This window comes from Artemia franciscana, chromosome 15 (genome assembly GCF_032884065.1).
Source record: "Artemia franciscana chromosome 15, ASM3288406v1, whole genome shotgun sequence".
Lineage (NCBI taxonomy): Eukaryota > Metazoa > Arthropoda > Branchiopoda > Anostraca > Artemiidae > Artemia > Artemia franciscana.
The window spans coordinates 41,749,647-41,766,641 of record NC_088877.1 but is presented as its reverse complement, the minus strand read 5'-3'; the positions used below and the strand labels follow the sequence as shown (position 1 = coordinate 41,766,641).

Sequence of the window (16,995 nt, the reverse complement as noted above, 5' to 3'; positions counted from 1 at the left end):
GAGACAAGACTACCTAATACTGACAAAACACAAAATCGGAAAGAAAAGAAGAACGAGGACAATTAACAGCCAGTGAAAAAAAGCCAGTATTTTCACTGGCTTTTATACTCATAGAACTAAGGGATGAAAAATTGGATTGATTTTGGATTGTCGCGTGACGGACAATGTCCACTGATCCTATATGCAAATAGGAGACTGATCTTTCTTGGACTCACAGGCGAACAAGTGACCTAAGCGTAATAGGCTTGGACGCTTATTGTCTCAGGTGGAACACCATGTCATAAGATTGACACATGATCAACAAGTCCTGTGGATTTGCAGGCAAATAGCGAGACCTAGAATATTTTGGTTAAATGGCAAGGGAAATAGGCGGGAGTAAGTATGATTCTCTAATTGAACAAAAACTTTTGTGTTAGTTTTTGGAAAGGCACGCCCGCCTAGAGTTTAAGGCAGATCGACCAACAATTTAAAATTGTAAGAGGACCGTTTTAGATTGCCTAGTATGACTGGAAAACAAACGTCCAAAGAAAAAGAGAGAAAAAACTCGAATCCAGGGAATAAAAAAATTCGTATGGATGACTTTTGTTGTCTCAAGTTGTAAGTATCAATATCTATCCTTCAAAACTTGTGGCCTACATAGTTTCTAATCCTCCCTACCTACAGGTTAAAATTTTAGAATGTTTTTCAATCCCTATTAGTTTTCATACATTTAGTTAAATTTTAAACTAAATCTCAATCTGTTTAAATGATATATAGGGTTGACTGAGAATTAAAACTGATGACCTTCCAGGCTTGACAACACGGAATGGAATACATCCATCCTTTGGAAGCCACTTTAATGAGCTTAAGTGATAAGATTCAATTTGAATTTTCACAGATATAGCCATAAGCTTCTCAACCAATTAGAAAGCCGCTTTTTCAGCCAGTTTTCACTGAGCCAACTACTATCCTACGACTAAATTAACGAATCATTTAGACGGGAAAGGCAGAATTTTGGCTTATATGCTGCAAAACTGGAGAATTTTGGTGGATAAACTTAAAAATACTTTTTCTGTAGATTACACAAGATGATCCAATCTAATTCGTAATTTGGTAATTGGCCGAGTATTTTCAAAGTCGAAATCACGGCTTTTCTTCAGTTAATAGACGTTTTGTTTGTAAACACTGTCTAAAATTTTTAAAAATTCAACTCTCAACTCTCAAAGCTTGAGGTATGTATGTGAAGAGAGTTTACGTCTTCCCTTTTGACCTACCAATCTTTTTTGTGAAATTGGAAATTATTTTACCTAAATGTTAAAAGTTGTGAAGGGTAAAGTTCTAGTTTACGGACTGCCTTGAAAAGTGGCCAGGATAGTTAGGTTGGTGAATAAAACTTTCAGGAATGGATAGAAGGCATAAAATATATCTTGGGAAGGTATTGAAAAGCTACTATGTATACCCTTTTCTTATTTCTAGGTATTAGAAAACGGTGTACATGACAGGTATATCTGAAATTTTATCTAGCATCTGACTAAAACATTTTTGGCTAGGCTACCTCAATTTTTGATCTAATTAAGTAATCCCTTTTTCATTGGCATTAGGTTTTGAAAATACAATTCTTCTTGTCTTATTGGAATTTTAGGCTATGTCAAGGTTTTTTTTTTCCAAATTCAGGATGTAGCCTAAAGATCTTCAAAAATTACAAATCAGGGTATAAGCCTAGAAACTGGCCTAGAATTAGGGCTGGTGAGAAGGAAACATGGGTAAAATTCTAGTTAATTGACTTCTTGCTATCTCAGAAAGGGTTTAGGTTAAGAAAATGAAATTTTCAGGGATGAATCTATAGGCTAAAATAAATAAATAAATGTGCCGGGAAGGTATTTTGAAGCAACTGCATCCACTCCTTCTCCCTTTAGAGGGCCCTGACCTTTGATGAAAAAAGATAGTGTTATAAAAGTGAAACCTTGCAAAATAGATCTTCTGCTTAATTGAACTACAACAAAATTGTTTTCAGCTTCATAATTTTGCTCAATTCCATTTTATAAGGTTTTAAAGATATGCAAATACACTTCTTAAATTTTGAAAAAAAGCATTGATATGGCTCAAAATTCTACTCAAATAACAGGAATTGCATTTTCAGAACTAAAGGCAGAGAAAAAGCAACTAGTAACTAAAAATTAAGGTAAAATATTGTTTTGTCAAAATTTCAATAGGTATTGACCTGTCATGTAGGCAAATTTCAGGGCCCTCTAGAAGGAGAAGGAGTAGAGGTGGGTACTTTAAAATACCTTCCTGGGACATACTTTAGCCTGTAGACCCATCCCTGAAAGTTTCATTTTCCTAACCTAAACCCTTTCTAGGATAGCAACTACTACTACTACTAATAACTCACTGCAGCACCAAGCTCCCTGAAGCCAACACAGCTACGCATGCTCCTCCTCCAACCTAATCTATTTAAAGACTCCCTCTTTACACCATCCCAGGAAATTCCCATTTTGTTTAAATCTTTATTTATGACATCCTCCAGCCCAGACAAGGACAACCTGCTTTCTGTGTAGCCCCAGACAGTTGGCCAAAAAGGACAATCTTTGGTAATATGTCATCCTTCATCTGTAGAAGTCAATTAACTAGAATTTTACTGGAAACATGTTCAGAAAACAAGTCTTACTTCATAATAGCCTAGCCTATACAAAATGATAGTAGCTAGCACATTTTAACTGCAATGCCACTATGGGCTAATTTAACCTCCTCCTTAATTTACAATTATATGCAGGACACAAGGGAATTAATTAAGTCAAGTAAAAATTGGGTAAATGCTTAGTTTCATCACAAGCTGTATAGACTAGAAACTATGCTGCAAAACAGCATAGTTTCCAGTTTAGAGCACTTAGAAATGCTAGTTCTAGAAGTGTATCCATTTTTTAGCTTTCTAAAATCCATTTTTTTTGCATTTTAAAATCCCCCTTCAACTAACTAAAAATGCATAAAGTGGGCAGGGTTTTGAAGCTGAGGCAAATGTTGGGGTTGTACAATATGAATGGAATTGTATTTTAAATACTATTTCCAGTCATCACTGGTAATCTGTGTATAGTAGTAAGTTGAAAGATATTAAAAAACTTATGTATCCATTAATGCTAATTATCCACTTTCACATTTGAGTTGAAACTAGCCAGTGAATCAGAGCAATTAGTTAAATATTACATTTATGTTCTGTTGATTTGCAGAAATGCCTTTGAATGCAATGGAGATTATACAGTTTGAAATTAAATTTGTTTTAAAAGATTCTTTGGCTATGGGAAGGCCTTGGTGAAACAGATTCGTTTGAATAGTGATTCTTGTGAGTGAATATTACCTATAGAGCAATGTGAATTGGTCCATGAGCCCTGTGGGCAAGGTCTGTATTCTGTATTTATTGAATAATTATTCAGCCTGAAAGAGCAAAAAAAGTAGGTCATAAATATGAACTAACAATTCAACCAATCAGATTACAGACCTTGCCCCACTGCCTGCTAGGCTCATGGACTAATTTGCTTTGCTCTATAGGTAATAGTCACTCATGAGAATCACTATCCAAACAAATTTGTTTCACTAAGGCCCTCCCATAGTCAAAGAATCTTTTAAAATAAATTTAATCTTGTACTGAAAAACTGTATAATCTCCATTGCATCAGAAGGCATTTCTTCAAATCAACAGAACCTAAACATAATATTTAACTAATCACTCTGATTCACCAGTTCACTGGTTAGTCTAAACTTGAAAGTGAAAGTGGATAATTAGCATTAATGGATGCATGAGTTTCTTAATTATCTGTCAACTTCTTACTATACAGAAATTACTAATGATGACTGGAGTTAGTCTTTTGAATATTATTTCATTCATGTTGTACAACCCCAATATTCCCCTTGGCTTCAAAACCCTGCCCACTTTATGCATTTTTAGTTTGCCCCATGGAGTAGGAGGGTCAACCAGAAATGGATTTGTTTCTAGAACTAGCATTTCTAAGTGCTCTGAACTGGAAATTATGCTACTTTGTAGAATAGTTTCCACTTTAGACAGCTTGTGATGAAACTAAGCATTTACCAAAAACAGTATTCATCATGACTTTTAAAAAAAATAATTAGATCATTTCAATCCAGTAAAGAGTAACCTATGCCAATAGCCATGTCATTTACCTTTAAGAAGGAGAGGGCTTCAAAGTGTCAAACAGTCAAGGCCCACACCACACAGATGCATCGATTCCATATCCCAAAAAACTAATTGGTTATAGGGGACTAATATTTAGTTTTCCCATCCTTACCATATATTTTTTCAGATGTTTGACATTACCTGCTGTATCTTTTTCCTCCAGCTTAACATCCATTTTATAAAATACCTCAAAAAGGTATGTAATCTTTACCAAATATATGTGTATTGATGCCTTCTTGCTTTTGTAACCATCTCATGTTTTGGGCAAAACTGGTGAATCAGCTCTTCCTATTTGGGTAAGGTGATTCTGATATTTTTCCAATATGTATAATGGCCTCAGTAGCAAACTATATACCAGATCTATTAATTTTTAAAAGATATTTAGTCAGTGTAGCACCTAGCTCCAGAAGTACTGCCTTTGTTTCTTTATATCCCACTGTTCTATATCAGTCACCCCCTCCCCCTCATAGCTCCTTATTGCTGTTTTCTAGCAGTTTTGGGAGGTGGAAATGAAAGGCTCCAGTTCTTGATACATCATTGATGCCTTAGTCTTACCTGCTTCATAACTTGTTATTTCCTTGTTCAAACTAGGAGTATCTTGGTATATAATTGCAAAAAAAAGCTAGAAAATAAAAGTATGATTGAATAAATGTGAAATTGTAGTAAATAAAATAGCTTAAATTTAATATGAAAAAATAATCTAGTCCTTGTGGTATTTCAGTTTTCTATGTTTGAAGATTGAGATGAAGCTTTTTCTGAAGGTCTTTTTTGACATTTTGACCACACGTTTACCAAGTCGATGGTCTCCTATTGTTGATCTATTCTTCAAGATGAAGTTATCCTAGGTACAGCTAAGCCAATTGTCTTCCATTACCTTAATATGCACTTCAGAGTGATATTAAGGTCCATACTGGATCTGTTTTGCTCCATGTCAGTGATGGCAATGTAATTTAATGTCACTCTATTAAGGGCTGACATGCTGTAAGGGAGATTTGCTGGATATATGTAAATTTAAGCCCATTTAGTAATGGTGACCATGAGGTTGGTATGATCCATAAGGATGATTCTTCAGTGCTTTAGAGTTGACACCAATACACAACAGTAACTTCAGATACAGTGTGCTAAAATTTTGAGAATGACAAGTGACATCAATATCTAAGAAATGCACACTCATGAAAAACTTTTATCATTAATCAGTGTCTGGCTGAATGAGACAAACAGTCCTACTTACATTCTCATGGCTGGTTGCTCTATTCTTTGTCAAGTTTGGACTTGAAGGATTTAGTCACCATTTCGTCTTGATGGCTGTTCTAGTCATTAATGACATGTTCAGCAAAATAGTCTTTCTGTATTTGGATCTTCAAAGTTTTTATGAATGGCTTCTTGTATGGTGCTGACTTGCATGTTTTGTGAATAGGGTATTGTTGGGTTGGCTATTAAATTTTTAAGTCAGCATCATGTCACTGTGCTGGCATCTGAAGATGAGCATTGAGAGTTGTAGGTGCTCCAGCCTCTTACTGTATGGCATATTTCACACAACATTTATGCATTTTTTGGCATGCCTTTGAACACCTTCAACTATGCTAGTATCATTCTTATAGTAGGGGGAGGTAAGGCACGTCCCAAAAGTAACTGTAGATTCTCTGTTTGAGCAAATCAAGAATAAAGTTTGTTTCAATACTGCCAATAGCCAGTCTTTATGGAATTTAAGTTGGTCACCAACTATAACACCCAAATCTCTTTCATCATGGTTAATCTGCTGCTGGATGTAAGACTGTCCCAGGTTAGAATTAGGATCATTTGCCCAGGTTAGGATTTTCAGGAGATTGGAATGTAGGCTTTGTTGGTCTGCTGGTCCAAAGAGCTTGAAATCAGCAGCATAGAGTGTGATGTTATTGGTGATTTCCTTTGTCATATCATTGATATAAGTAGGAAAGAGGGTAGGGCCCAAAACCATACCTTAAGGGACTCCACTGATGACATCAAATGGTAGCAAAAAGACTATCAGTGCTATTTGTAAAAAGTTGGTCCTGCTGCATCTGATCTGCCAAGAAATTCATTACACATTCAACCAAGTCAGTATTGATACCATCAGCTGATAACTATGCCTTAAGACATTTGTTTAGTGCTTTGTCAAATGCTTTGGCAAGATCAACTCCACTGGTATTTCCTTGTCCAGGAGGTCAGTAAAGATATTATATGTGTTGAGCAAGTTAGTCTGTACTGACTTAATTAGAGGAAGCCATGCTGGTCTTAGGACAAAATACCATTGGACAGGATATCTGCATTGACTATACACTCCTGGGTTTTGGCTATAGCTGAAGTCAAGCTGATGGGTCAATAAATTTGAGCTGATGACTTCTGAAATATTTGACATTGTTAATCTTTAACTGTTAAAAACAAATTTCATCTTCCTAGATGCATGTCAATCTTTGGCTAATGTTACTCAACTCGCTGTTGTAAAAGTTGGTTGTCTATAAAAAGAAACAAGCGGTTTTTTTTTCTTTACTAGAGAGAATAACTGACAGACTTGAAAACGTTTCTGGCACTTTTTCAAATTTATGCAAAAAAGCTCCATTTCACATTGGAATGTCTGAACAGATATTTCAGTTAGAGGAAACTTAGCACAGAATGAGTAATATAGTAAAGGATTTATATGCACAAGAAGCCAAACACAAGAGGGGCCAGTTCTGTTGATTCTTCATATTCAAAGGCCAGCTCTTTGACTAGAATTGCTAAGACTTTCTTGAAGTCTATAAAGTATGATGTAGAAAGGGTCATTGGTAACACTCTGCTGGTCTTCCTTTCCTTGACAAATCTTCTAGTTTCTGTGCTCACCATTGAAGCATGAGTAGAAATCTGAAACTGATATGGTATTTCTGACTGTTTCATCCTCTACCTGTTTAGTCATAGGGATGGTAGGGCTGCCACAATGTCCCTAAAATTAAGTGAAGGTCCTTGTTGGTCCCTTAAATTGATAAAGGTCCCCGAGGTCCCCTTTCTTGCTTTGGTTTGAAGCTCTGTTTTCTGAAGGCTGCCAATACTTTTGAGGGCACAGTTTTCAGTATGTTCATTTTGATTGAGATTCTTGCAACCTGTTAGGGGCAACAACTGCGACCTTCTATAGGCTAGAAGGCAACAGAGTTTGATTGGCTTTGTTAACTACTTGGAAAACTTTCATGGGTGTCACTTTGTTACACACAGGGAAAAAAAAAGACAATGACTCCAAGTACAAAGTACAAAGGAGATGATGTTAAAACTGTTTTTTTGGACATGACACAACTGAAGACTTGATGTCAGAAATATTCAAAACATCAACAAAAAACATTTCCAACTGATGAACCGGTCTCTTCCTACTTGATAGGTAGGCAAGGTCTCCTGATGTTGGTACCTGCAATGCTTCCATTTGGTACACAATGCTTTTCAGAAGGATTTGTTGGAAATTGGCAAAAATGTTTCTGATCATCAAAGTGTACTATTTTTTTAGTGGCTGGTCAGCTAGACAAGAAGATTACAGGATGAATCAAAAGAAAATTGGCGACTTTAAGTCTTGCTTTTTGAAACATTTACCCGCCAGATGGTTAACAATTGGACCTGCCACTTTGTGCCTAAGGGAACAGATGCCAGCTCTATTTGAGCAATTCCTTGCCTATATTCCAAAGAAAAACCCAAGTCTTATAAAATCAAATGCATACCAAGAGATCATCTGGCTGATCAAACAACCAACCATGAAAGCAAAGTGTCAGTTTGTGGTTGATAGTTTGAATCTTATCACGTTTTTCTCCAAAAAGTTTTAACAGGAAGAGCCCCTAGTGTGTGAACTCTACATGGAGATGAATCTCCTGGTCATGACATTAGCTGCATGAGTTTTAAAACCTGAAGTGACTGAAGAACTTGGGGTTGAGCCAACACTTCTAAACATTCAAAGAAGAAAAAAAGTTTGCTACAGACAGTTATTAGTTACATGATTTTTGACTTTATTGAGTCAGTAGATGATCTTCTAAAATGCTGGCTCACACCACACGGTTTGAAGCATTGTTCTGTGGCTGCAAGATATGTCTTTAGGCTACTCAGCAGAGAATTTTGTCAGTTGCTGAAAGCATTAACTTTTCTTCATCCTGATGGAGTTTCAAACCAGTTTCTGCTCAGAGTTTATTATATGTTGCCAGGAAGTTACCCATCATGCCAAAAAGAACCTGCTAGTTGATGAGTTTAAGCAAGTCCAGTTATCTGGACTTCCATCAGAGCCAGGAAGGATTGACAACAAGTGGAAAAATGTGATCTGGGGAGGAAAATGTCCAAACTTCTCTGAAGTTGTAAAAAAATAATTTGACCATTTAACATGGATCTGCCATTATTGAGCAGGCTTTGTCTCTTTCTGGGTGAGTTCTCAACAAAGAAAGAGCTTCAATGAACGAGCAAACTTTGAATGCAAAACTGTTTGTTATAGATGGGTTGGGTAGATTTGGAGGAGGTGGACAAAATGCTTCTATTACGGAAGACTTGATAAAACTGGCCAAATACAGTAGAACAAACCATGATTTGTACCTACGGCAGGAAAAAGCCTTGAAACAAAAAACTTAGAAAGAGCAGATAACTTCGAAGACCACACTGCCTTTCCGTTACGAAAGTATAAGAGTTCAAAATAGCGATAAACCTCTTTATTGATAATGAACAGATATCAAATTTTTAACTGGATATTTCGAATACATATACAGTGTTCATCGTCAGCAGTAAAACTAAAAGACATCGATAAAAAAAATATACCTATTATTTTAAACTGTTATACTTTGATAAAGAGCAGCAGGATTTGGTGGTAAAAGGATCCCTGAGAGAGAGCAGGAGCTCTCTGAAACCTCTTTGAAAAGACAGACAACAGAGACTATCAAAGAAAAAAAAAGGAATTGTTTGGTTCCAAGGAACAGGCCACAGACGAGTTGCTGAAGGAAGCTCATAACCGGCTGAAAAAAGGCATTGAAAAAAAAACAGGTAGGAGGATATGGTCAAGATACAGCTAGCACAGGTCATGATAGATGGGACTCTGTCAATGTATACTGAACAAAAAGAGATAGCTGCTACAATTGAAACTGCTCACCAGCAGTTAGAGTTGAAGAAACAGTTGCTGATCACATCTCTGTTCTTTCAAGGCTTTGCAAAAATGGAAACAAATAAGCTGTGTATTCTAGTTACCATATCCTTATCTCTTTCATTGTATTTCTTGTATTTTAAAGTAAAAAGTTCAGAGAAAAAGAAGAAAAAAGCTTCTCCCACGACATGATGATTCTCACGTGGTCTGTTTCTTAATTATTACTTGGCCCCTGATTGTGGAGAGATGTCTACAAATGATTGTTCCCTTTTCTTAACCTTATTCTAGTGTCATTTGCTCTTGTGTCTCTGTTTTTTCTTTCAAAAGGTTTTGGGGTCCATTTGGCATCCAGAATGGTCCTTTTTTTGACAAAAAAAGTCCCTAAGTCCCTAGGTTTTACCACTTGAACCTGTGGCAGCCCTGGGATAGATGCCACAACTCGACCAACGATCATAGACTCTATCATAACTCTCGTTCTTGCATTCATTATGCAACGTATGCTTACAATATATTGCTCAATAGTAAATAAATCACAGAGCTTTTGTGTGACGATAGTGCCCTCATAAACATTACTTGTGCAGTAAAGTCAAAATGAGTACTCCTTCAGGCTTTCATCCATCTGGGTTTGTTACCAAGATCACTTACATATGCCTTTTCCCTCAGCAGCACAACAATCATCAGAAGGGTGCTCTCTGTAGGTTTCAGGTGATTTGTCTGGCAGAACACCTGGTTTTTGACAAACATTTTAACAAATTGAAGCACTATGACCCCCCCTCCATCTAGTGACAAATTTATAGGTTTGCTTCAAAACATAAAACATGTTACACGTTAAAAAGTTTGATTCAGTGTAGGGATTCATGATAATGTTCCCCCAACAGACTAGCACTTGAGGTATTAGATATATCCTCCTATCTTCTTAGAAATATGAGCATGTAGTTCTTTGATATGTCCATTCATGTTGCTTGCAAAATCACACTATTGAAATGCCAGCTCATCTCTGCAATTGTGAGTAAATGCTATTTGGTAGTTCTGTAACTATCCACCTACTTCATGCCAGCTGCTAAACACTCTTCATGGCTGACAGTGGGTGCTCTTTGGTCAAAAAGTCCAAAACAATCAGCTTCATCAACTTTATCTATTGCTTGCTGAGTGAGCTGTGTTCCAACAATGGAAAGTAGTTCATATTGGCTACATCCTGACATATAAAAGTGATATCAACCTTTTCATTATTTAATATCCCATTTTGTATATTGTGCCTCAGAAGAAGCTAGTCAATATAATTCACTTTATTGCCACAAAATGACAACATGTTTACCTAAATTTGGAGCAATATTTAGCAACCTGCATATACATATATGGATATTATAGATATTTATTCAGATACAATTAACAAACAATAATAGACAATAACTTTATAATCATTTGATTGAAAACGAGGGTATTTCATCCTTTGATGCCTTTCCTACATATTTCATGCCATTTTCCAGTTCCTTCAACAACTAATTTCTGGTAGATTGTTATTTTGGGGTTCACATCCTGGTACAGCTGGGGACAATGAGGAGGCGAATCAGTTGGCTGAGTCATTCTTCATACTATACTCCATGTGTAAATACTGATTGTACCCAGTTTCTAGCAAAGTAGAAAGGGCGCTTGAAACTGTGGGCCTTGAATCCTTCATTTATTTGGAATTGACTTAGGGTTGAAAGGGTCCATGTTCAATAAGTTTCTGCTTTTCAGAGTTTAAAAGCCTTTTCTTCTGAGGTGGAATTTTACAATTCTAGCTTGCTTTAAACTTTTATGTGTTTTCGATTGACAATCTATATACTTGCCTTGGATTTTAGAATTATGAAAAGAAAAGTAAATTTTGCAATTAAAAAAAAAAAATCCTGTAAAAGTATAGTGTAACTAAATGAATTTAGGTTTAATATTTGACTTAGGGCCAGATCAGTATATTGGCCAGCCAATATGGGGCTCAGCGTCATTATCAGATATTAGAAAAAAAAAATCGGATATCAGCCATTTTTTTTGTTTCTTTGTATTTTTTTTTTATAATTTTTGCTTGTGCAGTCTTTGGGGGTGGAGCCATCTAAGACTGACTATGGGGGGAGAGAGCAGCAGAGGTGAGTCAAATGAATCAAAAGTATATTAGTTGTCAATACCTGGTACAGTAGTGTTTGAAATATACAGTGAGTTCAAGAATGAACAGCTTCTACCAAAAGAACTAAAAAGAATGCAATAAACCATACATTTCTGTCTCTTGAATGTTCGCTTGCATGGATGAAAGATCCAAGATTCAATTGGTTAAAACTATGATATCCAGTCAGGGGTACTGCTCTGCAAATTTAGCTTGTATTTACATTTGTTGGTTTTCAGAACGACTATGTTGTCACATTCTTCAAATCTCTCCTCTAAAATTAGTTCTTGAGCTGGAACTCTGTATGTAGTGTGCCTGGCATGGATTGGTTTGTAAGAAACCATATTCGTTTGTATTTACATATGATTGTAAAGTAAATTTTTCATATGAATATATTAATGATTCAAATACGAATTCCCGCTACTGAAATTTGGGTTTCAAATAATCAATTTCAACAAGTATCTAACACTTCTTTCAATAATATTTTCAGATGTTTGTGCTTATATTACTAAAACAGCTTAAAATAGTTTTACTGTCATGACTAGAACTTTATTGTTCTTCTAAATCTATCAAACAGTTTGTGGTAACGAACTGTTTTGTTAAAAAATACAAAAACGGAATTTTGTATTTGTTTTGCCAACAGATCATGGATGCGTGTTTATTTGTTTGTTTTCTTGTTGTTTTTTCCCCAGGGGCGATTGTATCTATCCAGTGGTCCTAGAGTGTCGCGAGAGGTCTCAATTTACGAAAGTTAAAAGTTCTAGTGCCCTTTTTAAGTGACCCAAAAATTGGAGGGCACCTAGTCCCCCTCCGGCACTCATCCCCCAAAGTCACTAGATAACAATTTTGAGATAGCCATTCTGTTCAGCTTAGTCGAAAACCTATTAAATATGTCTTTGAGGACAACTCCATCCTCCACAGTCCCCAAGGGAGGGGCTACTAATTACAAACTTTGACCATTTTTTACATATTGTGGTTGTTCTGAAGTGTACAGACGTTTTCAGAGGGACTTTTCGCGTTGACGTGGGGGTGGGTCAGGGGGGGAGGGGGTTATGTGGAAGAATCTTTCCATGAAGGAATTTGTCATGAGAGGAGAGACTTTCCATGAAGGGGGTGCAGGATTTTCTAACATTATTTAAAAAACAAGGAGAAAATAAATATTTTTTTTTCAACAGGAAGTAATGAGCATCATTAAAACTTAAAACGAACAGAAAATATTATGTATATAAAGGGGTTTGTCTCCTCAATACCTTGTTTTTTACGCTAAAGTATTTTTAGTAATTTCAACTGTTTATTCTACAGCCTTTGTGATTCAGGATCATTCTTAAAGAATTGGAACTACGTAAGTTACGTATATTTATTACTAACAAAAACATTCGTAAAAAAATCTAGTCGCATTTATAAGTAACCAAAAATTGGAGGGCAACTAGGCTTCTTCCCCCACCCCTTTATTTTATCAAAATCGTCCGACCATAACTAAAAGAAAGCTATTTATTATTAAAAAAAAATAATGTGTAAATTTTGTTTTAATTATTCATTTGCGGTTAGCCAAAATCAAAACATGTATTAATTCAAAAACATTCAAAAATTAAAGATAAAAAACAGGTTTTTTAAGTGCAAGTAAGGAGTGACATTAAAACTTAAAACGAATAGAAATTATTCCGTATATGTAAGGGATTGACCCCTCCTTAACGTCCCGCTCTTTACGGAAAGTTTGACTCCTTCTCACAACTCTACTTTTTAAAACAATAAAAAACTTTAGCGTAAAAAGCGAGGCGCTGAGGAGGGGACAACCCCTTACATATACGGGCTAATTTCTGTTCGTTTTAAGTTTTGTAATTCTCTCTAACCTTCTCCCCCTCCACCATCAAATAAATAATATCTTTGATAATTTTGGGGTTTATCCAGGAAAGCAACATCAAATATTTAAGAAAAATTAGACAAAAAAAGAAACTACCATATGATTTCTAAGAAGTAACAATTTTGATCATGTAAAGAAAGATAAAATGCATGCATGTTGTAAGCTGTTGAATATTTCCTACAATCTGATAACCCAAAATCCACAGCTCTCAATTGAAGTGGGGTTGTGAATTTATAATGCAAACAAGAATTTGACTTTCACATTGTGAATTGAAGTGGAAACCTATGATCAGATTGTGAATAAAAATAATACTTGATGATAAGGTTCTCAATTTGAGAATCCAGACCAAGTTGTAAGTCTAAAAAGTCTTTTAACCTCTCATTTGGCTCAAATTGCTTTTTTTTTCTGAGAGACAATTTTCTTCAACTTACTATCAAGCCTGTGTCTATATTTGCTATACGAATCCCCTATTCGCAGCACCTGTTTTGTGATGTGTGACTTGTCATTAAAGGGATCCAACTTAACTTCAAGCATAAATATTTTGGTAATTTGATTCCATTGGTAATGCACAAAAAAAGAAGAAGAAAGATTTTACTGATTCCAACTGTTTCTTTGTGACAGTTTCTGAACAACAGACTTTTTACAAGACCTTTTTCTCTTTTGCTAGAACCCACCATTCCAATTTTGCAAAGCACAACCGACTTAAACTCTTTTAGGTACACATTCATCTGCACAGACTCCATTGTTTTTCATGGGTGGACCAGAAATTTCTTTTTAAAAAGACCACAACTTTAAAATATTGCCCGTTGTAAACTCCGTGATTTTATGCTATCTGCCTTTCAAAGTATTTGAATGGATAAATTTATTATTGACAGATCCCCGTAATGTCACCGGATTCAGTCGGGATTTAAAGTAAGATCTCTGAAACACGATATCCTTTCAAGCATCAAATTTCATTAAGATCCGATCACTCCTTCGTAATTTAAAAATACCTCATTTTTTCTAATTTTTAAGAATTAACCCTCCCATCCAACTCTCACAAAGAGAGTGGATCGGTTCCGGTTATATCAATCACGTATCTAGGACTTGTGGTGATTTTTCCCACCAAGTTTCATCCCGATCCTCCACTCTAAGCGTTTTCCACGATTTTAGGTCCCCTCCCCAAATTTCCGCAATGTCACCGGATCCGCTCGGGATTTAAAATAAGAGCTCTAGACACAATATCCTTCCAAACATCAAATTTCATTAAGATCCGATCACCAGTTCGCAAGTTAAAAATACCTCATTTTTTCTAATTTTTCAGATTTAATCGTCCCCCCACTCCCCCCATCAGATGGTCGAATCGGGGAAACGACAATTTCTAATTTAATCTGGTCTGGTTCCTGATACGCCTGACAAATTTAATCGTCCTAGCTTTCCTGGAAGTGCCTAAAGTAGCAAAACTGGGACCGATAGATCAACAAAATTTGCGATCGCTATATGTCACTTGGTAGATACCAAGTGCCACAAAAATTGTTGGCCTGTGTAATCAACTTTGATTTGCCGTTAGAATCGAGTTTTTTTTTCTTTTTTACTCACCCCACTAATGCTTCTATAATGTTGTCATTGGTTTTAATGAGTTTTAGGTTTATATTTGTGACTTGGAATTTGAGTAACTGAAGGTGTGCAAAGACATTACTTTTTTTCCGAGATATTCAAAGGAGGCTGAAATCTTTTTTCCCCCTTTGTTTTGACCCAGGGGCCAGTTTCACAACTCGAATCCTGGCACCTAGAAAGGCATTGTCATTATATGTTATGGTTGGGAACCTGTTAGTGTTATTTTTTATTAGCAGTTTTGCTACTTTTGTAGAAGAATAGATTAAATTATTTTGTTTTGTTTAGGAATTCCTGAAGTAGATTCCTGTGCATTTATAGAGCAATGATTAAAAAGCTAATCAAAGTGAAGCAGTTAGAAACTGGTATAATGAGTGGCATAGCTGCTGAGAATTTAGTGGAAGTGAAAGAAAAGCTTTTGAAACTCGTTTATAAAAAAAAACAAAATCTTAATATATACCTAGAAGACTTCACTGAACTTGTTGATGAGGACTATTTTCAACAACTTGATAACAATTTGATAGTCTTAGCCTGTGAGGAGGATAAAGACCCCAGGGTATTAGTATCAGATCATGTGGTGAACCAGTTGAGTAGGGCTATTGAAAAGAATATGAATAATATTAATGCTATTCTCAGTAAACCTGAAATTGTTCAAAAAATTAAGAATTTATCAGAGAAATTGACAAAATCACCAAAGTGTGGTTTTAGTGGTAAAGAGGAGCATCCTGAGTGGTTTGATGGTTGTCCAACTGTGGCAAGGACAAAGGAGGAGTTTATGTTCAAAAGATGTCAGGACCGCATACGAGGCTATTTACGTTCATTTGTGATGCAGCTGAAAGAACATAGCGAAATTGCGTGTATGGACTATTTTGTAGTTCTGTTTAAAGAAAGATTGAAATGTAACATGTACCATGGGCATTTTTTTGATAGGTCAGCAGTTGACCGTGAGCGATATTGTGATGAATCTGGAGATTTTCCTTGTCAAGGAGAAGAATATGTTCCAAATTTGAACCAAAAGTCATGTTGCTATACACATATAATAAATCCATATGATTCTAAGGAGTCAAGAGTGCTTTTTTCTACTTGGAATTTGGATCATATTGTTGAGAGGTCTAGAACTGTAGTTCCATCTTTAATTGAAGCATGGAAAAATAGAAATGGTAGGTTAGTGAACTGGTCATATTTCTATGATCTAATGTTTACCACAAAAAATTTGAGACTTGTACATCCTGTGTGTCATAATAAAAAAGCGCATAAAGAACATTTGTGTGATGAAAAATATATTTATGTCTGATTTTCGCTGTTCAGAGATTATTTTTTTAATGAGGACAAACAAATAAAAAGCAAAAAAGAACTCACATTTTCTAAGGGTGTCTTGGTTTTTCACCGTTTTGTGTTGAAGAAAATGACTAAATAGAAAGAGAATTTTTGCTTTACCTTTACTGTACAATATTGCAATGTAAGTGTTAAACTCATCATCATTGCAGTATTTGTTTCAAATTTTGACTTTTATTGCATATGTACTCGTGGTAAAAAGTTTATGTATTCCCAAAATATTTAAAACTAGGGTAAATTTAGTTAGGATGTTTGGAGGAAAGTGGGTATGATGCCAGGAGTGTTTTGAAGAAAAATTTCTGTTGGTAAAAAATAACATGTGCTATTATAGCTTCAAAAAGGATTGGTAAATCATCTCCTCTCCTGAGCCGGGTCCAAAGAACCCACTTATGGAGTTGAATATTATAGCTAAACTGCCCTTTTTTCTTGTTTTAATCTCTCCTTTCAGGATTATGACTGTTTGTAATCAAGTTGTTTAAATTTGTGTCATACTAATGGTATTTTGACGACTTAAGGGTAACTTCTGTATGTCAAGTTGCTTGTCTTCACATTTTTTTATAATAAATGTTAGACTTAATTATTGACTTTTTTTTGTAGTTTTGATGAAGTCTCTATGTGGTAGCTGGTATATATATATATAAAAAAAAACTTATGTTACTTTTGATCAGTGCGTCTCAGCCTTTTAACACCTGTCAACCACCAAAACTAGGAAAAGTTTTGATGTGCGTTATCTGCATATCATAACCTGAGAGTTAAAACAGACAAAGAGATCTTTTTCGTTGGATTTGATTTTGTTAATTACGTTGTTGTGTGACATCTGGT

At 35.5% G+C, this 16,995-nt stretch overlaps 2 protein-coding genes across 3 annotated transcripts in view; both read left to right on the top strand.

Moving 5' to 3' along the window:
- The first annotated feature begins 1,101 nt into the window (after positions 1-1,101).
- Positions 1,102-16,995, top strand: part of LOC136036482 (DNA repair and recombination protein RAD54B-like) — a 62,964-nt gene continuing 47,070 nt past the window's right edge. Inside the window, exon 1 of one of the 2 annotated variants that reach the window (XM_065718742.1) lies at positions 1,102-1,211. The gene's annotated coding sequence lies outside the window, so the exon portion shown is untranslated. Of the gene's footprint in view, positions 1,415-16,995 lie in introns of both variants that reach the window. The other variant, XM_065718743.1, reaches the window with a different exon arrangement.
- Positions 15,164-16,132, top strand: LOC136036594 (DNA fragmentation factor subunit beta-like). The gene has a single exon (XM_065718899.1). It carries the CDS (start codon positions 15,164-15,166, stop codon positions 16,130-16,132), a length of 969 nt encoding a protein of 322 aa, XP_065574971.1.

Excerpts from the sequence above, each read along its gene's own strand:
- LOC136036594 (XM_065718899.1), top strand. The coding sequence starts at position 15,164 with ATGATTAAAAAGCTAATCAAAGTGAAGCAGTTAGAAACTGGTATAATG.